Source organism: Myodes glareolus, chromosome 13 (genome assembly GCF_982192425.1).
Source record: "Myodes glareolus chromosome 13, mMyoGla1.1, whole genome shotgun sequence".
NCBI classification, from domain to species: domain Eukaryota; kingdom Metazoa; phylum Chordata; class Mammalia; order Rodentia; family Cricetidae; genus Myodes; species Myodes glareolus.
Window position 1 is genome coordinate 22,552,383 of NC_142038.1, and position 24,442 is coordinate 22,576,824.

At 44.7% G+C, this 24,442-nt stretch overlaps 1 protein-coding gene across 1 annotated transcript; it reads right to left on the reverse strand.

Moving 5' to 3' along the window:
- Window positions 1-710: 710 nt before the first annotated feature.
- Window positions 711-18,091, reverse strand: Sec11c (SEC11 homolog C, signal peptidase complex subunit). Its single transcript, XM_048419233.2, has 6 exons — window positions 17,932-18,091; window positions 8,170-8,279; window positions 5,721-5,870; window positions 3,567-3,686; window positions 1,517-1,574; window positions 711-911 (listed from the first exon to the last, which is right to left on the reverse strand). Exons 1-6 carry the CDS (start codon window positions 18,016-18,018, stop codon window positions 858-860), a joined length of 579 nt encoding a protein of 192 aa, XP_048275190.1. The 5' UTR covers window positions 18,019-18,091; the 3' UTR covers window positions 711-857.
- Window positions 18,092-24,442: the final 6,351 nt, after the last annotated feature.

Below are 24,442 nucleotides of genomic sequence, written 5' to 3' on the forward strand. Positions count from 1 at the left end.
AAGTTAGAGTAGAAACAACTAACTCCACCAAAGAGATCCCTGAGAAATGGAAAGGACTGAGAAGAAAAAAAAAAGACTTCCCTTTTTTTCTGTATTCTCACAGTTTTTCAAAGGTGTATGCACTGTCCTATAAATATTTATTCATTTGTCTATTTATGTGTATGCATATCTGCCAGGGAATGTATGTGTGTCATGTGACTGCAGGTGCCTGAGAAAGCCAGAGGGCATGAGCTGTCTGACATGGGTCCTGGAAACCAAACCTGGTTCTCTGCAAGAGCAGTGAGCTCTCTCAACCAGTGAGCCATCTCTCCAGCTTCCGTGCTGTTTTTATAATTTGCCGAATGCTTTAAATAGCTGCACAAACCATCCCAAAATACATCACAAAAACAAAGCAGATTGCATCTCCTCCTTCTAAAAGGCTGTAGACTTCAACTTCATTTGTTTATCAGATTATGCATGAATGAATAAAAAGTCATCCTATTCAAAGAGCTTGTTTCCCTCAGACACATCCTTCTGTAAGCGTGGAACTTTATCTCTGAAATCAGTCCCTGGATGTCTCATGTGGACTGCGCCATGACCCCTCTACAGGCCAGGCCCCAACACATGGCCCAGTGTCTAGAAGTGCTGCCGACCCGTTCTAGAAGAGCCACTACCGCCAGCCGCTCAGAGAATGAGCAGACTCCAATCAGAGGCCACAAAAGGAAGCCATCTTTACTGGTGAATCATTTATTTGGACAAGACAAAACTGTCTCCACCTAGTTTCCCTTTATACAGAAAGTGGAACATTTCAAATATATTAGCTTTTCTCTTTTTCAACAGAATTCATTTCAATCTGGTCCCAGGAACTGCTTCTCGTGTTAGGATTCACGTTTTAGCAGCACATAAGCGCCCATCACAGCCAAAAGAGCATACTGTAAAGAAAGCACAATGGAAAATCATCGTGAGGTCTACAAATAAACTCGGGCTCACAGTGTATTCAGATGAAGCCTGCTCAGTGCTGGACTGAGGACAGACTCAAAAGATGACCTCTTTCCCTTGTTCTCCAAATGAGCTGTTCAATGCACACTGAATAAAGACCCAAGCATGCGCTGATGACTCGGGATCAAATACCTGACAAACACAGCTAATGCCTATCTATCCCTTTATAGGCTTCCTATTGTCTTTCAAGCGGTTTCCTAAAATAGAAATGCCATTTTTGCTGCAGTTGGTTGATAAATATGAGCAGGGTTTTGATGCTACTTCAGTTTAGGTTGAAAAATTTCCATAATAATCAACAATCCTATAAGCACCATTTTACAACACCGTTAATATAAAAGGTAAAAGTAGCTGTCTTAAATAACTAATCTAAATGTTAATAATTTAGGCTACTATGTTAATTTGTGGATAAACTACAAATGCGCCACAGAAAAATCAATAAGAAAACACTTTACAATGACTTCCTATTTACAACTGCACAGGTAAAAGCTCCAATATTTAAAAACACTAAGTAAACACACACACACACACAAATACCTACCTTGAATTTTGGATAGTCGTTCATTATAATGGTGACCATACCAACATAAGGTAAGAACCTAAATTGTGGGAATGAAAAGCAAGAAATATAAAATTTGTTTACTATATGATGATACAGCATTCAATGCTCTGTACGTTGGCCTCATGACACCAGTCCTCCCAGGGTACACCACGGTAGCCTCACTGGTGCTCACTCTGTTCTCAAGGCTTGGCAAAGCATATGAAGCTAAAGACTGGACAAGTTTTTAAGTGGTTTGAGCAGCAAAGCTCTCAAGCTGTTCTTGGTACCATTAAAATAATTAGCTGAACCATTTGTACAAGTAGGGGAAGCAAATTTTATAAACCTCGCTGATTTTGTTTTAAGGAAGAAAAGTATTCTCAGGTGGCCGATGTAAAAACAGTTACTAGAAAAAGCTTCAAAAAACAAAAGCAAAAGATTTATATGACCTGGAAAGAAACCAGACAACAAAGCTTGAAAGCACACAGAAAATCATCTGGAGTTTAGATAATCATCATGATTTTCATTTCAGTGCTTTTCAGATGTAACAAATGAGTTTACTGAGAAATGAACACAAATGTGGATCCCGTAACTTAGACTCAAACATGACCATGGTCCTGAGAGGACGATTCAGAGCAGTGATTGGCCACAAGTTCAGCATCAATATTGAAACAGTGTGCTCCAGTCCCACTGTCTGTACTGATAAGAAGCAGGTTCCACATCCACAGCACCTTCCAGTCAACACCCAGTGGCTTCTGCCTCTCTCCTGTCTGTAATCTTCATCAGCATTAGAAATACAGGACTGCATGGGGGGGGGGGGGGGTGTCACGTTAATCCCAGCACTAGGGAGGTAGAGGCAGTCGGATCTCTATGAGATCGAGGTCAGCCTGGTCTACAAGAGCTAGTTCCAGGACAGGCTCCAAAGCTACAGAGAAACCTTGCCAAAAAAAAAAAAAAAAACAAAAAAAAAAACTGGACTGACTAGCAGGAAGTTGCTCTTATGTCACCACCTGATTAGGGACGATGACCTTACACACAGAAGCTGTTTGGCCTGCCTTGTGTAGCTAGTGAGACCGAGATAGCAAGTAGACATTTCTAGCAGGGGTTTTAAACTTGACTTATTATTAACAATTATAAATGGGTCGATGAGAGAGGAGAAGCATCTCCTTTATAATTTTTAAAATGAGATGCATTCTATACAGCATCAATCATAATTAATTCTTAAAATAATCATGCATTTAAAAATTTACCACAAAACTTACTAATTGTGAGAAGCAAATATAAAATAATCCAATGTCTATCATAAAAAGTCTTCCAAGGTGCTTGCATATGAAATTATGGGTGCCAAAAGAACAGCACTTAGCCACTTAAAAGGGTAAAGATGTAGATTTGACACAGAAAGCTACTTCCACTTACTGTTGGAAGAAAGACTCAACCCTTCCAGTTAAACTGTTACATGTGCACACATCTGTTGGGAGAATGTTCAGGACATTCACTGAGATGCTAAGTAGAGGCCATCCCTTGGAAGATTTCTAGTCATTGGCATTTAACCCCGCACTCCACAAATAACTAATCTTTAGGTGAAGGTGTGTTTTGGAAAAGAACTAAACCTAGAATATATGTAATATATTCCAATTCAGTTATAGCTTTTAGGTCCTTGGATAGCTTTAAGTTTTCTTCATTAAAAAATTATTTATTTTATATGTGTAAGTGCATTTCCTGTTTGTGTCTGTGCAGTGCTCTAGGAGACCAGAAGAGGTGTCAGATACACAAACTGGAGCTGCCTTGGAGGTGTTGGGAATTGAACCTGGGTCCTCTGGAAAAGCAGCCAGTGTTCTAAACCACTGAGCCATCTCTCCAGCCCTTGAACATGTTTTGTTGGAGACAGGATCTACCTCACTGGATAGACCAGGCTTAGGTTTTCTTCATTAGTCTTCCGAGCACAGCCTAGACCTGCTTACAGCACTGCGGATGTGCCGGGCTTGTGACAAATGATTCTATTTCTGAAGTGTTTCCCTGCTGTCTGAAGCGCCTGTAACGAGTTCATCCTCACCCTCGTGCTCGCCCCACCACGTCCTTCTTCTCCAGCCAGTTCTGGCCTTCTTTGTACAAGCCTCTGTCATCAACTTCATTATTGTCCCCTTTAGTCAGAAATTTGATGTCTCCATTATCTCTGGAAAGCAAAATGACGTCCTCTCAGAAGTCATTCTCAGCACGGCATCATTAAAAACATATTAGTTTAACCCAGACATTACAGCCAGACACGAGTATTTAGAAAGCAGTTGAGGAAGACTTGACCTCTCGTTGGTCTAAGCTGATTGCTTACGGATAACCACCGAGCTGAAGCACAGATCTAATGACAATTTCATGGACTTAAATTCCAAAACATTCAAGTAACCCTGACAACCAAAACACAAAGCAAACACCAGGGCAACGCGGAGGCAATGATGGTACACAACGTCACTTTTTACTCAGGCGTCCTTGTACTGTAACTAGGGCTGGTACTTAACTAATTTTTTAATCCAATAACAAGAGTATTAGTGTCATCCATCAGTGGGCAAGATCATAGGACTCGGTCCTGTCCAGGTCCACAGCACTCCAACATGGAACTGGCGATGAACTTTCCATACTTACTTCAGTTGTTCCTCTCAAGTCTGATTCAGTCAGAAATCAGATGACGTTGACTCACTGACCTGCACATGAACTGTCATTGATCCTTAGCCCTCACAGAAAAGTCTGGTAAGATGGTTCTCACTCTTATTCTTCATATGAACTTGCCCAAACCACACTGCTTTGAGGATAAGGAGATTTAAATGTGGCCGTGCTTTTTTTCTTTTGAATGGATCTTAAGCTTACCGAATGTACAACTATTAATGCTTTACGTCCTTCACCACTAAGCATAGTGGTGTAAATCCCATCTGCAAGGAAACGGTCACAAATGGCATCAGACAAATATAGTCAGCAGACAAGCGGGATCCATTAAGTGTTCTAAACGGGCGCTCACTGTAAACCCGGAAGCACACACCTGTAGCGCCGTGTGGCTATAGAGAGAGTCTTTCGGGAAGACAGGTGCAAACAGGCACCATTAGAATGAGGCGAGAGGCTGGAGCCTGCAAGCATCTGAAGCCATGGCTAAAGGAACAGGCTGATTTGTAGTCATGGTTGTACAGACTCAAGAGGGCAAACATCCTCTGTCACAACTGTGGACGTGACGGCAAAGCCATCACTGTCACAACGCTGAACACATCTTCATCTTTAGACATGACTTTCAAATGAGGTGAAAGTCCCATCACACCAGCCCTGCTTCTTCCTCAGGAAGTTAGCAAGCAGATGGAACGCCATCTTTCAAACAATGCCTGTCTGTGAGCAGTTTGTACTCAGTCTGGATTAGTATTTTCTGGAGCCCTGGAAGTCACTCTCAGTCTCTCGTTGTCCTTCTCACCCCCTCCCCCCATGGTGAAAACGTCACTGTCTTTGAAAACACAGACATACATATCTAAATTTAATTTTATAAACCATGTACATAAAAATGCTAATATGACAGCTGCACAAAGGCAAAGGTGCACACCAAGTATAGAAAAGATCAATCTCCACACGAAAACTTCCTGTATTTGAGCTACAATTCAATGTTTTCATTTAAAAAAAAAAAAGCAGACATTATTAAGGTCTTAGGCCATCCCTGCTACCTGAAGGTGAGGCTGGCTTGGGAGTGGGGGCTAATACAGGACACGTTATGCCCAAATCATGAGGTGCCCTGGGAAAGGAGGTTTTTACCCACCAAGGGCTGAAGCTACTGCTAAAAATGCCACAGTGACACAGAGAAACAGCTAGCGTTATTACATGTCAGAAGAAAACTCTTGGTGTCAAAGTAATCAATCTGGTTAGTGTAATTTTTTTTTCTTTGAGACGCCTTCAGACAGCTAATATAACAGCCCCTTCCATTTGTGCAGCAATCTGGGTTTGTTTTCTGTGTCTACATGTTTTGGTAAGCATTAGCTCACTTAGGTCTTGTAACAGCCCTGGGGGTTACTGTGGGTCAAACACTGGCCCTCCCGGGTTACAGACCCAGTCAGGTCACTGCTGCAGTTTCCCAGTTAATAAACGGCAGAATGAGGACAAATCCGGATCTTTTGATTTTCTCGCTAATCTTTAAAACCATCCACTGAAATTGACAATACCAAAATAAAAACAAACAAAGCCTCTTTACTTTTCATGAACCTTGATTACTCTGTGAACTATCGGAATGTCTCTTCCTTCAACTTTAAAAACAACTATTTCACCAGCTCTGATGGGGGCCTCCCGGAAGTTTGTGAGGAACAGCAGGTCTCCCCTGTGAAAGGCCGGCTCCATACTGCCACTGGAAGAAAACACAAAGTCACCGTCAGTGGTGCCGAGTGTCCAAAGGGTAGTCAAAGTAAACTCCCAGCCATGGTTGGATCCACATTCACAAAGGGTGCTGGTGCCCACAAGCTTTCCAGCAGACAGAGGGCAAGGAGGAGATATGTAGCCTGCACTGAGCACATGCAGGGCTCTGTGTTTGTTACAGTGAAACCTGTGCTCTGAGTATAAGGGGAAGGGCTGACGACAGAACTAAGGGAGAGAAAGAGAATGGCTGGGAAAAAAAAAAAATTGACCCCAACATAGACTCTCATTGTGCCCCCCTCTGAAAGCAAGCTGTGCTTCAAACTTCTGTTTTCTTTTACAGAACAACAGTCAAAATGCCTAATTTCTCCATCAATGGCTTCATCTTTATTTCTTCAACAAATTTCCCAAAGCCACCAGCAAAGAGGCAGTGTTAAAAAACTCTCTAGGTCGTGACAATGGATTGCACTGACAAAAGACACTCCCTCTCAAATACCAGGGGTGAGGGGGGCACTGTAATCCAGCAATTCTCCAAGGTCAGTAGCATTAACTTGCAGGTCTCCTTCCATGGCAAGGGGCCTCCAAGCGACACAAGGACTTCACCAGCTCATGACTTCAAGTCAGACCACTTTAAAGCTATAAACGATGCTGTTGTTAAAAGTCCCTGTGTACTGCAATCTCACAGAAATACCTGTGTGCACATGTATGGTCTGAAGGGAGCCTGGTAATCTCTGATCCAGTGTTATTCTACCAAAGATAATCTTGAAATGCTTGAGACTTGCCCTCAATGGGCCTCTGCGTAAGAGGGTCCATCTAGAGCCCTCCTCCACCTCTTGCATCTGCAGACTGAGCACACTGCCTCACACATGCCTCACAGATGCTCTGCCACTGAGATCCATCCCTGGCCCCCTTCTCCTAAAAAACTTGAGGGTTTTTATTTCTCCTTATTTCTTCCCTTGATTCCTTCCTCCTGGTCCCTTGCTAAGGATAAAACTCAGGACCTTAACTTGCTTTGCCAATAAATGACATCCTAAGCACTCTTTCAAAACAAAAGAAAAACCCCTCCAAGCTATCATCCCTTTGAACAGTCTCTGACCTGAAGTATAACCACCTAAGTACATAAAGCAGAGTTACTCCAATTGAAGCAGGGTTATGGGATCCAGAACCCAGAAGCCTGGTCCTTTTCTCACTCCTAATGCACCACAGGGCCCCCAGGGCACTCCTGAAACAGTGTCAACACTGATGAGTCAAGGATCCCTCTGCTCCTCTGTGAGCTACACTTCTTCAGGCATGTACAATTATGAAAACTGCAAATCCATTCCTTGGCTAGTCACACAAAGGTGCCCTGGGGAAGTCTAAACACAGCTGCAGCCCAGCAGAGCCCAGTGGAAGGAGAGGCACTGGTTTGGGAGCAAAAGCCCTGTAGTGTGACCTTGGCTCCTGGCTGATCAAGTGATCACAATTGCCCCCCTTCTGCCCACAAACAACAAAGAGGCTCTATTGCTACCAACAGAAGAGACTTAATGATGTCAGACACAGTGGACAAAGCGCCATGAAGCACCTGCTGGCTGCCAAACAGGGCCATTTGATTTCAAATGGACTGAAGATTCTCCCCTGAACAACTTTACGGCTGCACAAAGTTGGCAATATTCACTCTTCTAAAGCATAGAGATACATTTTCATAAGCATGACAGTCTCCAGGAGCCAGAGGCCATCGACATCTGACTCTAGGAGACTGGAGGGACACACGCTCGTTCTACTGGGCATTGCTTAGCATTTTAAACTAGTTAGGTATAAAGGTCAATTTGTATACCAATCATGCATTATCCCACTTTGCTGAACTGTTGTTCCAATACACTAAAAGCACCGGCATCAACAAGCTCCAAACAGTGGGTCATAACCCCTTTGGGGGACAAATGACCCTTTCGGGGATCACCTAAGACCATCGCAAAAAACAGATATTTACATTACAATTCATAAAAGTAGCAAAATTACAGTACAATTCATAAAAGTAGCAAAATTACAGTTATAAAGTAGCAATGAAAATACTTTCCTCACCAGAACAGGAGAAACTGTAGTAAAGGGCGGCAGCATTAGGAAGGTTGAGAGCCATTGCTCTGAAACATCATTTTAAAAAGATAACATTTTTCAACAAATGCCAGAAAACAAAACACACTTAATGACCTTCAATAAAGAAGCTTGAGTATTTTATCCCAATAAAATCTGAACTCACGGCTGTCACACAAGGCACGGGGAATCAGTGTGAAGGAATGAGGGCCAGGATCAGGACCTACCTCAGCACCACCACGATGGGACTCTCGCTGCCCGTGAGAACAATTAAGCCTTTCCATATCATGAGGGCTGAAGACACGATCATGGCAAAGTTTAAAACCTGGTAGTAGAGCTGGAACGAAAACGCCAAATCCAAAGTGAAAACTGACAGCAGAATATCCAATATGCACACAACAGAGTTTGGATGTACTTACAAAATTTAACAAGATATGATTTTAGGACTAGTAGTATTTCAACTCTTACTCACTGGATAAGCCTTCCAAATATCACTTCCGAGTCAGTGAGAAAAGGGGGAAACAGCTGTCTCTTTGACCAGTTTGATCAGCCAAGGACTCTGCCAAAGTGACTGCTACACACCCCTCACCTTCAAAAGCCCTGTACAACAAGGGGGCTCTACTGCCACCGGCAGTGGGCCTAATGACCTCAGACACACTGGACAGAGCATCTTAGGCATCTTCTTTCTGGCTCCCAAAGACGATCACTTGGCTTCAAATGGACTGAAGATTTTCCCCAAGGAGGTTGGTTATAGCTCTGGGATTTCCTAGCTAAACATTTCAAACACTAAACATTTCTCCTAGCAGAATTCAACCACTGGCAGCTTCCATTGCAGCTTAGTACAGATGCAGCTTAGCATCAGCTAGCTGTGCAGCCCATGTTCTCATCCTGAGAGTCTGGCATGTCTAAACTTCTCCTAAACTGAGCCCTAGCCCATGGCTAAACAGCTCCAAATGGAACCTAAACAGTACTATAAAGCTCAAACAGTAGGCCTCTGCTTCTGACACAACTTTAAAATACCTGTTGGTTTAAATGCTCTATAAATACTCTAAAAGATGAACAGTAAATATTTGGTTAAGAACACAGGTACAGGAGTCACAAAAGTCAACAAGGCAGGGCTCACTCTGGCTCCTGCATGTGTGCCGAGGTGCAGCCTCTTCTTTGCCCCAGCTGCCTGCCATACCTGTCAACCCCAGGAGTCTAAAGGGCAAACCAACATCTGTACACATCCCAACTCCCTTCCAACAGTAGCTGAGCTATCATCTGAATGCCCTCCATCCTTCATGAGGCCACACAAACTAAAGTTACCCTTCTTAGCACTACTCAATAGGCAAGTTCCTCAGGCCCTGCCCTTCCTGCAGTGCAAAGAAGGCACCTGACTTTGGTACCTATCTGCCTCAGTCTTCCTCCCACAAGCCCTGGAAGTGTCGAGATGATTTGCAGAACCATGCGTATGCTGTTGACTCAACCCTTGACCCATCTCCAGCAACCTTCTTCCCTTCCCTTGCCCTGGAATGAAAACTACTTCAAGGCCATATCTCTAACTCAGGGCTCCCTTCTGCCTGGCACTGACAGCTGTGGGCTGTTCCTTCAGGACTTCTGCCCCTTACCTAAGCTTTCGAGCCTTGGCACACAGCATGCGCACACTGGTGTCCACACCTTCCACAGGTCTGGCAGCCTTTACTCCACATATTTTTGTTTATCTTTGCAGGGGATAAAATTTCAGTCTTCCATCAGGGAAAAGAGGCCCCTTGGGTGGAATGGGTAGGACTGGGTATCTCACATGACTCCATTTTAGGGAAAGGAGGAGATCTACTTCAGCCTTTCCTCTTTCCCTTCTTATTTCTAGAGACATCTGCTACAAGTAATTGAGTCTCAAGGATTCCGCCACAGGAAGCATCTTTACTCAGCTTCCCCAGAGCCTTTTTTACTTTCTCAGACTACTTCAGTTGCCATTTTCTCCTCTGTCTTCCAGCTCCTAGAACCTGGTGATCTTGTTTCCTCCCCTGGACTCCCTATTTTGAAACAGTTGGTGACTAAACATCTCCTTTTAGTGTGCTTCAGAAGAAGTGAAATTAGCTAAGCTAAATCCCATCTTAAGAATCTATCAGCTTTGCATACTTGCTTTTGGAGTGAGTTTGGAACAGGAACCAGATCACAGGGCTCTGAACATCACTTCCGCAAATATTCTAATTTAACTTTAACTAAAACAATGTGGAGAAATGGACAGGTTTGGGGTTCTGGTGCTCTATCACAGTGAGATGTATTGTATATTTTGAGATAATGACAAGATTTTTTAATTAATTTTTATTGAGCTATACATTTTTCTCTGCTTCCCTCCCTGCTTCTCCCCTCCCCTCCCCTTCAACCCTCTCCCAAGGTCCCCATGCTTCCAATTTACTCAGGAGATCTTGTCTTTTTCTAATTCCCATGTAGATTAGATCCATGTATGTCTTTCTTAGGGTCCTCATTGTTGTCTAGGCTTTCTGGGATTGTGATTTGTAAACTGGTTTTCTTTGCTTTATGTTTAAAAATCACTTATGAGTGAGTACATGTGATAATTGTCTTTCTGTGTCTGGGTTACCTCACTCGATATGATGTTTTCTAGCTTGGTGCTGGCATAATTGGATATCAACATGAAGAAGAATGAAAATAGATCCATATCTATCACCATGTACAAAACTCAAGTCCAAAGGGATCAAAGACCTCAACATAAAGCCAGCCACACTGAACCTCATAGAAGAGAAAGTGGGAAGTATAATTGAATGAATTGGCACAGGGAACCACTTCCTAAATATAACCCCAGTAGTACAGACACTGAGAGAAACAATTAATAAATGGGACTTCCTGAAACTGAAAAGTTTCTGTAAAGCAAAAGACATAGTCAACAAGACAAAATGGCAGCCTACAGAATGGAAAAAGATCTTCACTAACCCCACATCAGACAGAGGTCTGATCTCCAAAATATACAAAGAACTCAAGAAACTGGTCATCCAAAGAACAAATAATTCAATTAAAAAAAAAATAATGGAGTACAGACATAAACAGAGAACTCTCAACAGAGGAATCTAAAATGGCTGAAAGACACTTAAGGAAATGTTCAACATCCTTAGTCATCAGAGAAATGCAAATTAAAACAACTCTGAGATTCCATCTTACACCTGTAAGAATGGCCAAGATCAAAAACACTGATGGCAACTTATGCTGGAGAGGTTGTGGGAAAAAGGGAACACTCCTGCACTGCTGGCAGGAATGCAAGCTGGTACAGCCGTTTTGGATATAAGTGTGGCGACTTCTCAGAAAATTAGGAAACAACCTTCCTCAAGGCCCAGCAATACCACTTTTGGGTATATATCCAAAGGATGCTCAATCATACCAGAAGGATATGTGCTCAACTATGTTCAGGGCAGCATTGTTTGTCATAGCCAGAACCTGGAAACAACCCAAATGCCCATCTACAGAAGAACGGACAAGGAAAATGTGGAACATTTACAAAATGGAGTACTACACAGCTGGAAAAAATGACATCAAGATTTTTTAATGACAAGATTTTTAAAGCTTTGGCAGAAACAAGAGATAAATGTTTGAAGTGACAGATACACTCATCACTGGTTTGATTACACAATGTAAACATGACTGAAATTTCACACGGTACACCATAAAGTGAAAAGTTAATAAATGTTTAATATGTAACAAAATACGTTTTTAAAATGTACATGGCCTACAGAAATGCAGCCAAGGACACTGAGGAAGGCCTAGCAGGGAAGGGTCCAGACTCCTGAGTGAGTAGCTCCGCTCTCTTCACACTGCAATTGTCTGGCAGGCGGGAGGGAAGCATTGCAAACGAGCTTCTAGATGCCACCCAGGCTACGAGCTTGTGCCCACGAGGGCCATTGTACTTTACTACTGGTTTTCAACAGCATCTACACATTGGAATCACATGAGCAAGCTTAGGAAAGCTTAGGAATTCACGACAAGAAACACCAGCATCCATGTTTCCCACACATTCGCTGAGAGACTCTGATGTGGGGGATGAGGAGAGGGACTAGCCCACTGTTCCAAATCTTTCTCATCCAATCAGCTTATGCCACTCCACCGTGAATTCTTCCTCCATCTTAAGCCGTCTCCTTCAAGGCCAAAGGTCTCAAAGTAGCTGCTGCCCTAGGTAGAAACTCCATCCACTCTGAACACTTCATTCTCCTGCCAGTCCCTCCTCCATCTGAACCTTCAAATGCTGCCATCAGCACCATCCTCCCAAGACTGAGGTTTCCAACTGCCTGAAGTACTGTGACTCTTTAAAGGTAACTCAAACAGCTCATGTCAGAGCTGGCCTTACCTTCTCTGGGCAGCCAAGTAGTTCCATTGTCATGACTCTCACCAAGTCACTAACAGAGCCCCACTGTGCCACTGTAAGAGCATCTATGGGTCTTCTAACCCATTCCACAGCCATGCTTGCTTTCAGGGTCATCTGGATACCTCCGCACTGTGCATAAGTCCTTCAGCTACAGCTCACTCTCTAATAAGGCCTCAGACGCGCCCTGCCTGACAGAGAGCCTCACCCCCAGCTTCAGCCAGTGAAACTCACCAAGCCCAGCCACACTTGCGCTATCTATCAGCGCTTCAAACTGTACACACGCCTTTCTACTTCGAGCCCTTCACCCGGTGGTGTGCTCTGCCCAGAAAGCCTTTCCTGGACTCCTGGCATATCCAAAGCTCACTCATTCTCAAGTCCCACTTTTAGCATCAGTGCCCAGGGAAGCCTCCCTCTATGTACTAGACTAGGAGTCAGCAAACTTCCCATTTAAAGGGCCAGACAGTAAATAGTTTAGACGGATAGGCCACATTAAAACTATCAAGACCACTTAGCTCTGCCATTGGATTGCAAAAGTAGCCACAGACAATATCTAAAAGAACTTGCATGGCTGTGTGCCAATCAAACCTTATAAAAGCTGGCAAAGCACTAGAACCTGCCAGTCTTAGCTGTAGGCCAGTCTCACGTTCTCACCATGCAGCATCCATCACCAGTGAGACACATACTCCCTTCCTTATCTTTCCCACTAGACTGTGAATTTCACAAAGGTGAGGATCATTTCACACCTTGTTCAGAACTGCGTTCTCAATATTCAACCCAGGTCTGGCAACAGTCAGCATTCAATTTGCTAAATAATGACAAACACCTTTAATAAACACCGAATGCAAACAAATCAAGTATAGGGAAACTAGACTGCCAACAAGAGGTAAAAACTTAAAGCTGTAATTTTCCAGTGAGGAAATATAAGCAGCAAGTAAACACTTGAAAGGTTCAAACCCATAATCCTCCCTCTCCTTCCCCGCAAATACAAAGTTTCAATTTTTTTAATGCTAACACTCAGGACTAGTACCAAAGGGTACACTGTGGGAGACCACAAGTTAATGTAAGCACTCTCAACTAGCATTAATGTCAAGAGATTACTATCAGCCTTGGATTCCTGCTTGTAAGAAACCCATCTAAAACAGCTAAGAAATTAGGCTCCAACGATATGTATATCAATCTCATTTCTAATAATGAGGGAAAGTAGAAAATGGCAGATTAGCCCACTATTTCAAATAATGAGTAAACAACTTTCGTATCAAACACTAAGTATACTGAGTAAAATGGTGTCACCTGCAAAAAGACCTTGGGCAAACTGTAAGCACAAGGAGGTAGTCCAAGGCACAGCCGGAGGCGATCGTAGGATAGTGGAGTTACAAGTCATTGAGTTTCTGGGTGTGTGGAAGCAGAGAGCAACCTCAGGGGCCATTTCTCAGGATGCCATTGTGGTAGCCTGAATGGAAGTGGCCCCCATAGGGAAATAAGGAGTGACACTATTAGGAGGGAAGGTCTTGATGGAAGAAGTGTGTTGCTGGAAGTGGGCTTTGAGCTTTGAAATGCTCAAACCAGGCCCAGTGTCACTCTCTCTTCCTGCTGCCTCTCCAGCACCATGACTGCCTGTGTACCACCATGCTTCCCACCATGACACCTCAGAACTGTAAGCCAGCCCCAATTAAATGTTTTCCTTTATAAGGGTTGTTGTGGTCGTGATGTCTCTTCACAGCAACAAAAGCCCTAACTAGGACACCATCCATGTGGATTTTTGAGACAGGTTCTCTTACTAGCCTGGGGTAGGCTGGCTAGCCAGAGAGTCTCAACGATCTGCCTGTCTCTACTTCTACAGCCCTGGGATTAAAGCATATATCACTGGATCTTTCACATGAGTTTCTGAGGTGGGGAGGGGGGGGTCAAACTCAGTAAAGCAAGCACTTTCTAGACTGAGTCATCTCTTCAGCCCCAAGCACTGATTTTCTTCTTGTGCTGGCTAGTTTTATGTCAACTTGACACAGGCTAGAGCCGTAGGAAAGCGGTAACACCAATTGTGATAGTACTCCCACTAGACTGGCCTGTGGGCAAGCCTTTGGTGAATTTCCCTACTTGATTGATGTGGAGAAGGGACCTAGCTCTCTGTGGGCAGTGCCACCCCTGGGCTTGAGATCTCCAGGGAGTGGGGTAGAATGCAGGCTGAGCAAGCCAGTAAGCAGCATCCTGCCGTGGCTTCTGCTTCAGTTTCTGACTCTGAATTCCGGCCCTTACTTCCCTAGACAATGCACTACACGTTGTAAGATGGAATGAGCCCTTTCCGCCTCACACTGAATTTGATTACAGTGCTACATGGCAACAGAAACCCTAAGTCACCTCCTCAAAATTTCGACGGTGAGCAGGGGCTAATGCAAAACTCTATAATGTATGGTTGGCCACTAAAATGATCACTTTGAGGAGTAATAAAACATAAAAATGTATTGAGACGATGTAACAAAAGAAAAGCAGAACTCAAAAATGTCTCTTGCCAATATTACCACCTGGTGAAAAGAGGTGATCTGAAGCGATCGTAAGAGAGTCGACTGAAAGCAGGACAGGAAAGGAAATGTAAAACAACTTACGGGATTCTGGTGCTGTTTACCGCTCTAGCTGGCAGTGTGAACCTGGGAAAGTGGGGCCTAGAAATGAGGTGGATTGAAGTCTCACGCAGTAGACAACTTTATTCAGAGCACCAGACAGTTTATACTCTGCAGGTAAGAGGAGTCACAGGAGTAAGCTGTTCAATCAAGGGGCAGGCACATGCTTTCCCAGAGGCGCATGAATAACAACAGCTGACGTGAACTCACTCCTATCCTCCACACCTGGGAGGAGCACAAAAACATTCCAAGAACAACTCAGTGCTAAAAAGGGGGGGAGCCTGAAGTCACAAGACTTTTGTCTTGTTGCAGCTGCCTCACAAGCACTCAGAATTCTCATTCGACTCCATTCTTAGACTGAGTTCCAAGATGGTGTAATTGATATGAAAGTAGAAAAAGAGCTATAACTAAATACTAAAGTCATGAGCCGTTTTTAACTTGGCTATTGTATCTATTTGCTCATTATGAAACTAGCAGAGTATTCCCAGGAGAGCAAAAAGAGAGGCATACTAACTGGGCCCCTTAAACCACAGCCTCTAAAAGCAGGTGTCACTGGCCTCAAACCTTCCCCACTTAGAAGGTCTGACTTAGAGAAGGGTGTGTGTCAACAACAGCTGTTTCGCTATGAACTACAGACTGGGTTGGGAAAGTCCCAAACCATAATTTTAAACAAGAATTGCCAATTTTTTGATAGGTTTTTAAACCACCGGTTTCTGTCTCAACAAAAAGCAAATTACGTGCTCGTACCACTTATTTCATAAGGACTCTGAGTTAAGACCATATTTCCCAGTATGATTCTCTGTGCCCGAAAACAAATTGCTGTGAGGTAATAAAATCAATTCCTTAAGAACACTTCCTCTGATAAAGGCTAAAGAGACAGCAAATACACAGAAAGCTGGCAATCGAGCTTGCTGCAAGACCACAGGTCATACTGCAGACACCCCACCGTTAAGGCATCCACAAAGCTGAGTGCTGCAAGACCACAGGTCATACTGCAGACACCCCACCATTAAGGCATCCACAAAGCTGAGTGCGCATTTGGCAACCAGGAATAGAAACATTCATTTTGATCGAAAAGCAGAACCCCTTCCAAAACACCTCAGCACACTTGTGTGGCGCCTTGGGTTGTTTGCTCCTCATTTTGGCTTACTAAATAACAACCCCAACAGAGTCTTAACGTAAGCCCACACCCCATTACTGAAATCAGCCCCTTGCAAGGAGTTTGAGGCAAACATTTCAGGCCAGATTATGTTGGCCACAGAGACGCAAAAAAACACCAGTCACTGTATTCCTTCCTCCCTTCCTCACTGCAGAGACAAAGAGCCCTTGTCTTGCGTGTGGCTCTTATTTAGGAAGTGGGACCAGTAGAGAAAGGGGTCTTGCTTCAAGGTCTGACAGGTGTCATAGGATCCTGTTATGAAAGGGAAAGACAAAGAAGCAAGCAAAAGACAAGTTCTTCCCAACTATGAAAAGGCAGTACGGAAAGTGAGCTTATGAATTTTAATTAGTAGACCAGCAAAACAACACAACAAGCTACTGACCCAAGTGATCCAACGGGCATGGTGGGAGAGGGATTGATACATTCATCTGAGGCCTTCTCTGACAGCCTGCAATGATAGCCATTACTAATCAGTATCAAAGATCTGAAGACTCTATCCAATAATCTAAATTTAAAATAAAGCTGTTCTTCCTATGACCAGCGTCCACCCTTGGGGCATTAGTTATTGCTGTTCCAAGCTAGTGATAATCCCTACTAAAACTCCTCTTAGCTACACAGACCACCGAGGCCCAGCAGCCCAACTAGACACAACCAGATCTTAATCACTTCAGAAAGTCCAAGTCACCAAACTGTCCCATATGGCTGCATTTTTCTGAAATTCTACAGAAAAGGGAGGGGTAGGAGACAGAGAAGAGAAGAAGGGGAAGGGGGGAGGGAGGAGAAAGACGAAGGAGAGAGGCTGAGGGAGGGAAAGGGAGATAATGTGCCCCCAAAATAAGCTGTGCTCTCTCGTCCTCAAAGCTGCCACCTCCACGCAGTGGAACAAATAGCTCTGAGGGTCCTCCAAATCATGAAAACACCATGTTCTGCCCTCTTCAAGAAAGAGCGCACTTTTCTATTTCTTGCCACAGTGTGTCATCATTGGTCATAGTAGTTGCTATCTGTCAAGATATTGGGGCACGACAGTACCTAGAAGCTTGCCTAATCCTACTTTTCCGGGCTGATGGAGGAAATGATGGTGCACAGTAAGAGATGAAGTGGGGGGGGGGGGGCACAAAAAGAAACTTTGTCCCGGCGGGCTTCTTACAGAACAGCGAAAAATGAAGCCCAGCTGTCCAACCCCTGCCCGCCGCCCCCCCCCCGAATCCCCGCAACCTTAACGGCCTTCTATACAGAGGGTGCTGCAAGATGTATGGAATCAGAAAGTTAGAAGAAACTTCCGCGATCCTTTTAGGAACGCTGATTCGGTCTACCTACGATGACTGAGCACCCCTTGGAACGCAGAAGCATCCCTGCGTCCCGATGCACGCCCCCAGAACACCAACCTCTCCCCCAGCGCGGAAGAAAACCCTTTGGGAGGCATCCTTCTGAGCAGCTCCCACTGTAAGAAAGTTCTTCCCTTCCCCTCTGCCTGCCTCTTAGCCCCGAGCAACGTCGCGCAGCCAGGCCTCTGGAGCGCCCCAGGGAAAGCTGCTCCCTCTTCACTCAGTGGCCCTCAAAAACGCGCGGACAGCTGTCACTTGCGCTCCAGTCATCTCTCCACTTCCGCAAGCGCGTGTGACATCCATTGCGCTCCCCTTCCCGCTCCCCCTCCCCAGTTTGCGCTAGCCAATGCAGGAAGGCAAACACTTGCCCACACGTGAGTCTGGGAAGATCTGAACCCGGATCCTCGGGAAGTCAGGGAGCTCCGGTCACACGGAGCTGCCCTTGCCGGAGCAAGCCTCACCGGGGAAGCCCCAACTCCTGCAGCCCCAGCGGGTCCCGGTGCACCCGGCGCGCCCCCGACCCGAACCTCTGTTACCTGTCGTTTGTTCATCTTCCTCAAGTCCCCAAAGATGTCCAGGCTGGACGTGGGGAGATGCGTCCCCACAGCGCCCGCGCGTACCATGGCGGGGTCTCTGGGGGCCCAGGCGGCCCGCCGGCTCCGTCTGTCACACACAGCTGCGGAGCACCGGCAGGCCCCGCCCACCAGCCCGCATCCTGGAGGCCACGTGACCAGAACTTCTCGTGCGCTTCTGGGAATCGTAGTCTCGTGAGGCTCAGATCACCCCTAGGCCCTGGAGGAACTTGGAGAGTGAAGAACTACAACTTCCAGAATGCTACGGGCGGAGAGCTTCGGCCAGTGAAGACCCAGGGCTCCCGGGGAGCGTGGCGAACGGGCTCTGAAGCCTCGGTCGACCCGTCTAGGAGATTGTGAGGCAGCCGGCGAGCTGCTTGTCTAGATGGAAACTCAGAGAAGTGACTGCTCGAAAAGAGCGAAACTCCAAGACTCTGGTCAGGCGCCAGCCGGACACCTAAAGCTCCCTCGCTCTCACCTAGCCGTGTATCTTGGCCATTGGATGACTGCCGCTAGGAAAGGCGGGGCTTCTGCCCTGCGGGCGGGCTGTGAGAAATTGGGGCGGGGCCTAAAGATGGGCATGTCGGGTGGGCGGGGCCTGTGAGAGGCGGGAGTTTTGAAGTGGTGCAACCGCGCTGTGGGAAAAAATAGTTGGATTCTGTTGCAAAGGAGGAATCTGTGAACGATGGTGTTAATGATGTTCTCAAAGCGGACATTCACTGAATAAATACGTAACTATCTCATTTTATACATTGTACATTCCCAGAAGGGTCTATGCCATGAGTCACTGTTAAGTGGTAGAGAATGGAATAAGTCTTGTCAAATCCCAAGTTCAGAATTTTCACAGTTCTGGTCCTAGGTTATCTTTGATCCACTCACCATCCTTTGTTTTATGTATTTATTGGTAAATCGCTACAAAGCAGCTACAGTGCACCTGATGGTGTTCTAGGTACCTGAGAAATATCGATTAAAAAAAAAAAGAAGAAGAAAAAGAACAAGCAAAAATCCTTACCCTATTAAAACTTGGGTTCTACCAGGGGTAGACACAGTTAAACTATATGGTATCTGCATTTTGATCTCAGGATGCAACTCATACAACATCTCAAAGTATTGCTGGCAGATAGGACAGCTGTGTGGAAACCAGCAAGCACAGAATGAAGACAAGTATTTTGGACATTAGGGGGAAACATATAACTACATTCATTATGAGAAGCAGTTTCTCATATTGGCACTGATCCTTACGAGAGCCTGCAAGCCCTCAGTTGAAATGGCCTTGGTGTTGGCACAGAACACACCCAGACACCAAATTCTCAACACAAAGGAGATTTATTACCTTATGGGGGACAAGGAAGTGGGGGAGCTGGAAGGGTGCCTCTGGATCCGACAAAGACAGTAGCAGGTGTTTATGTAGAAATGGTTTTTAAGTAGAAAAAGGAGGAGTCTTGTAAAAGGAGACTGTGCTTTTGTTTCCCGGTCACCCAGACCCGAACAATCACAGCAAAACTATAATTTAATTACAATTTAATTTAATTACAACAGTATTTGGCCAATGACTCAGGCCTATTATTCCTAGCTAGCGATTACATCTTAAATTAACCTATTTCTATTATTTTATATTTTACCATGAGACTGATGGTTTGTTACCTCACATCTTGCTTCTTGGTTACATGGCATCTCCTTGACTTCATCTACTCTTTATCTATATCTCTGTTCAGATTTCCTGCCTGGCTTTCCTCTGCTAAGCCATTGGCCGAAACAGCTTTATTCATCAGCCAATAAAAGCAACAAGTATCCAGAAGGACATCCCACATCAAAGTCTATGTGAGGATGAGCTGGTAAGTTCTGATTGGGCAGGTTGTCCAGTGTAGTCAAATAATGAATTTGAATTTCTATACCTTGGGATTTTGATAGCTAGACCTTGGAGTTCAGTTTCAGAAATGAGACAGTGCTCAAATAAGGGAATGGTCCTTGGGACCTAGCTGTAGGGATGTAATCTAATGGTTTAGCAAGGGAGAGGGTAGAAGAGAGGGCAAGGCCCACCAGTGCCTGCTGTGGGAGCACATTCTGCTCCTTCAGCCAATAGCAGTTAAGATACCAGTCCACTTGGGCATGGTCTTTTATACTATAAATGCAGCTATAGAGTGTGTGTGTGTGTGTGTGTATGTGTGTGTGTGTGTGTGCACGTGCTCTTTCTCTTTCTCTGTTTCTCTCTCTCTCTTGCTTCCAGATCTCACTTCCAGCTGCTAGACTCTGCTCCTGTTCCCCATTCATACAGAAGACTGATCTAGGACAGTGATCTGTAAATCTCCCCTGAATAAATAACCCTTTATTATTTATAATTCTGAACTAGTGTGGAATTATTTTGTGACTTCCGCCTTCAAGTGCCATGTTTGCATGCTTGGGCCCATTAGAACCCTTCACACAGTAGGACCTCAGATCACCATGTAGTCCAAGCTTCCTATCTGGTACTGTTCAATGTTCCATGTGGTCATTAGATTGGATGGATACAGCAGGTAAGTGCCTGGAGTAGACATGTTTTATGAGAAACCACTCTCAGGCAACTCCAGAGGGAGCAGTGACTTGAATGAACAGATGAATCTGGTTCCTTTAATGAGTGGCTTCTTATCCATCAATCCACACCTTCATTTCCCTCCAAGGATTACTCTGTGTGCACCTGTGAAGGAAAAGACTCAATCTAGATCCTAAGCAAGATCACAGGACTGTGAAAAGAGACAGCTGGTCAACACAAAGCTCCATGGAGTCACCCGAAAGGAAAATCTTCCCATAGGACTGTGAAAAGAGACAGCTGGTCAACACAAAGCTCCATGGAGTCACCTGAAAGGAAAATCTTCCCATAGAGCAGAACCCTAAGTAGGTCACTGTACAGCGGGATTGCCGGGAACATGAGGCTACATAATCTGTAAACTGACTAAGGAGAATGGGAAGGATCAGAATGATGACAAGGACATTTTGGAAAGGCATGTGGAAAGACCTCTCAAAATAGGCAAAACCACAAAAACATTCCTACCCCAACCGGATGCCTATTGCTGTCTCATACCAGAAACATACAGAAACATATAGGTAAACAAAATTAAATTAGCCATGAATATCAGTCATTTCTCCTCTCGTTCCAGCACTTGTTCAAAATTCCCATCACTTAAGTGTACACAGTGGCAAAACAGATTATACATGGTCTAGCAACATGGACTGACCTGAATAATGCTACTGCAGATTGACTACACTGAAAACAGTGGAGGCCAACAATGAACCCCAATCCGGCAGTTTCTTGGTTGGAGTAGCCAGCCACCTACTCCTAGACTTACTACACTGGCTATCCTATTGTGGACAGAGCAGAGATTTGTGCTCCCTAGTATAGTCACGTGGTCTGCCCACAGATTTGGCTTCTCGTCCCTGATGCCTCTGCCAGCACCGCCACCTGTGCCTTACTTACTGTTGCGTCACTCTGCTCCACATCACTCTTGCTTCCGATAAGAGGATGGAGCTGATATCAAAGAACTAGAGAAATCAGCTCATGCCTGTGCAGAAAGCTGCTTCTTACTACATACTCCATCACTGATGAGCAACTGGACCGAGCAGAGAGTGGCACGGAAGGCTGGGTGTGGTGGCACACACCTAGAATCACAGCACATTTGAGGGGCTGAGGCAGAAGGATTTCGTTCAATGCTAATCTGAGCTACATAGCAAGACCACGACTCAAAAAAAAAAAAAAAAAAAAAAAAAAAAAGTTGAAAGATTCTACAGAGTGCAGAATGTTCCGCACCAGACGGTTCGCACTGATGCTGTTTGTTTCCCGGTGCTGTCTCCGCGGCCAGAGACCATGGCCCAGGAATTACGCTGAGTAACCCCTCTCACGCTTACACCCAATGGCCCGCTCTCAACAGTTTGCTTCTCACTTCCACAGCTAAAGCCTCACTTGTTTGGAGATTTTATCCCTCCAAGAGGAATGCTTTCAGAGAGGACACAGCCAATAAAGGAGCCTTCTCGTCCCTTGTGGTTCCTTCCACTGCCAAACTAGAGAGCATTAAAATGGCTGGAATAATTGGCCCTGATTACCAAGAGAAAAACTGGCTTGCTGCTGCATAATAAGAGAAAGGGTGACTATGCATGGAGCCATCTGGGATGCCTTTTAATTCTTCTGTGATCAAAAGGAAAGGTTAATTGAAAATTACAGGGTGTGGATGTCACATTAGGGAATGAAGAGAGAGACTTCCTCTTAGAGCGGTTTACACCAAGCATGAGCCCAGATTTGAATTCTCCACTTCTCTCCCTTTGTCTTCCATCTGTCTGTAGTTTGTAGCCTGTGGCCTGTCTGTTGTTAGTCTTTTGTATGTGCTTGATGTCTGTCGACTGTCCCTGAAAGGGAGCCTTGCTCTATTTTTATTGAACAGTACAGAAAAATGGTATGGGAAAGGCATGAGGGATACCTTTTGTTCTTTACAGAAATCTTTAACAGAGATTTACAAAGGAAGAAGTTTCTTTACTGACCACCAGCTGACCCAGAATAATGCTCAACACCATGTACAGATGTTGTCAGCCTGGATCCACATGTTGTTTCCATTGTGTGTGGGATATTTGTTGTTTATGGTTGCTTTTAATCTGTTGGCTACTTTCAGTAAATGTGTACCACAGCCCATACCTACAAACATGTGCATACACCTGTATACAGTGTATGTGCCCTCATTTGGGAGGAAGTAGGGGCGCCCCTTGTACAAAGGCTTGTTGCGCCTCCTCAGAAACACTTCTCACCTTTGTCTAGAAGTTCAAATACGTACAGTGAGCCAGTGGCTTGTGTCTACTCTCGGTTTATGTCATCTTTCCAAATCTGCTCCTATCTGCCCTGCTGTGTAATAAAGAGCTGAGCGCTGAAAACCTCTCTCCTGTGCCAGCTGGCACCGTGCTTTGCCAGTAGAAGGATGAGGTAGAGATTTTTTTTCCTTTTATGAGCTTTTGTTCAGTTTTTGTTCTTGTGCTACAGAGCCAGTGGCTTGCAGATTCCATATGCTGCTCAACCTCCCGATCACTGTGACTGCACATGTGTCCCACAGACAGCCTGCCATTGCGTTTTTATCAGTGCCTCCGCTGGCTTCTTGGTGCCCCCTCACTGGGCAGCCCTCCAATGGGCAAACTCCTCGCATCACCTGTCCTGACTGACAACCTCAACCCAACGCAGCCTCGAACCACCCGGAAAGGTTTCAGTTGAGTAATTAAGTATACTCGGGTTTATGAGCCTGGAGAGAGGTCTCAGTGGTTAAAAGCACTGGCTGCTTCCTCAGAGGAACTGAGTTCCATTCCCTGTACCCACATAGTAGCTAGCAACCATCTGTAACTCCAGTTCCCAGGAATCTGATAATCTTCTGGCCACCATGGGCACCAGGCACACACTGTGGTATATCAACATATATGAATATATTTATACTCTTAAAATAAAAATCTCAAAAAAATAAGATAATCATGTTGTCCCTCTGAGGGACTGTCTTAATTGTTAACTGATGTAAGTGAGTGGCTCCATTTCTAGGCAGGTGGTCCTGGACTGTATGTAAAAACTAGCTGAGCATGCGCCAATGAGTTAGTCAGCAAGCAGAATTCCTTCATGATTTTTGCTTCAAGTTCCTGCTTGAGATCCTGGCATAACTCCCTCAAGTGAAGGATTATGACCTGAGAAAAGCCAAAGAATAAATCCCCTCCCCCCGACACACTTCAGTTGCTCTTGAACAAGTAGTGTTTCTTCCCAGTAACAGAAAGGACACCAGGGTACCATCCCAGCTTGCCACACCCCTGAGAACTTCTCTACCATGCAGCAGGCACAACAAACCCTCTTGCCACTTGGAGACAAGCCTGTCCCAGGTTTGTTCTTGGTGTTCTGGCTAGCATCAGTCATGATTGCCTCTTTCCGTGTCTATCTTCCCGTAAACTTCTCTTTTTACCCTTCACAGTTAATCCACTGCTAGTTTTACTTAACTTTTTTGAAGGTATTGTGGTGATCTGTGTCTTTACTAGACCCTGACTGATATCACTGAATATTCCAGAAGCAGCGCAACATTATCTTCTGATTATGGTTTCCACTCCTCCAACTCCTTCTAGTTCCTCCCTGTATCACCACCAACCCAGCTCTGTCTCTCTCCAGACACCCTTTCTGTCTCTCATTAGAAAACAAACAACAAGCATCTAAGGAATAATGATAAGATAAGATAAGATAAGATAAAGCAAAACAAATCTGAATAGGATAAAACAAACAGAAAAAAAAGGAGCCAAGGAAAAAGCACAAGAAACACATAAAGACACAAAGACACACGCATTTGCACACTCAGGAATCCCATAAAACACAACTGGAAGCCATAATAAATATGTAAAGGATCTTTAAGATCTTTTAGCTTATTTGAAGACAAATAACCTCCAAAGATGTGACATTGGGTTTGTTTTCTATTGGCCGTCTACTTCCAGGCATGGGGCCTAC

What these genes read in the sequence shown, in the direction of transcription:
- Sec11c (XM_048419233.2), bottom strand. Translation starts at nt 18,018, where the DNA reads ATGGTACGCGCGGGCGCTGTGGGGACGCATCTCCCCACGTCCAGCCTG. An exon ending in GTAATCAAGGTTCATGAAAA is followed by an intron (nt 3,687 to 5,720) that starts GTAAAGAGGCTT and finishes TTTGCTTTCCAG; the next exon opens with AGATAATGGAGACATCAAAT. An exon ending in GTGGTGGGGCGAGCACGAGG is followed by an intron (nt 1,575 to 3,566) that starts GTGAGGATGAAC and finishes CCCACAATTTAG; the next exon opens with GTTCTTACCTTATGTTGGTA.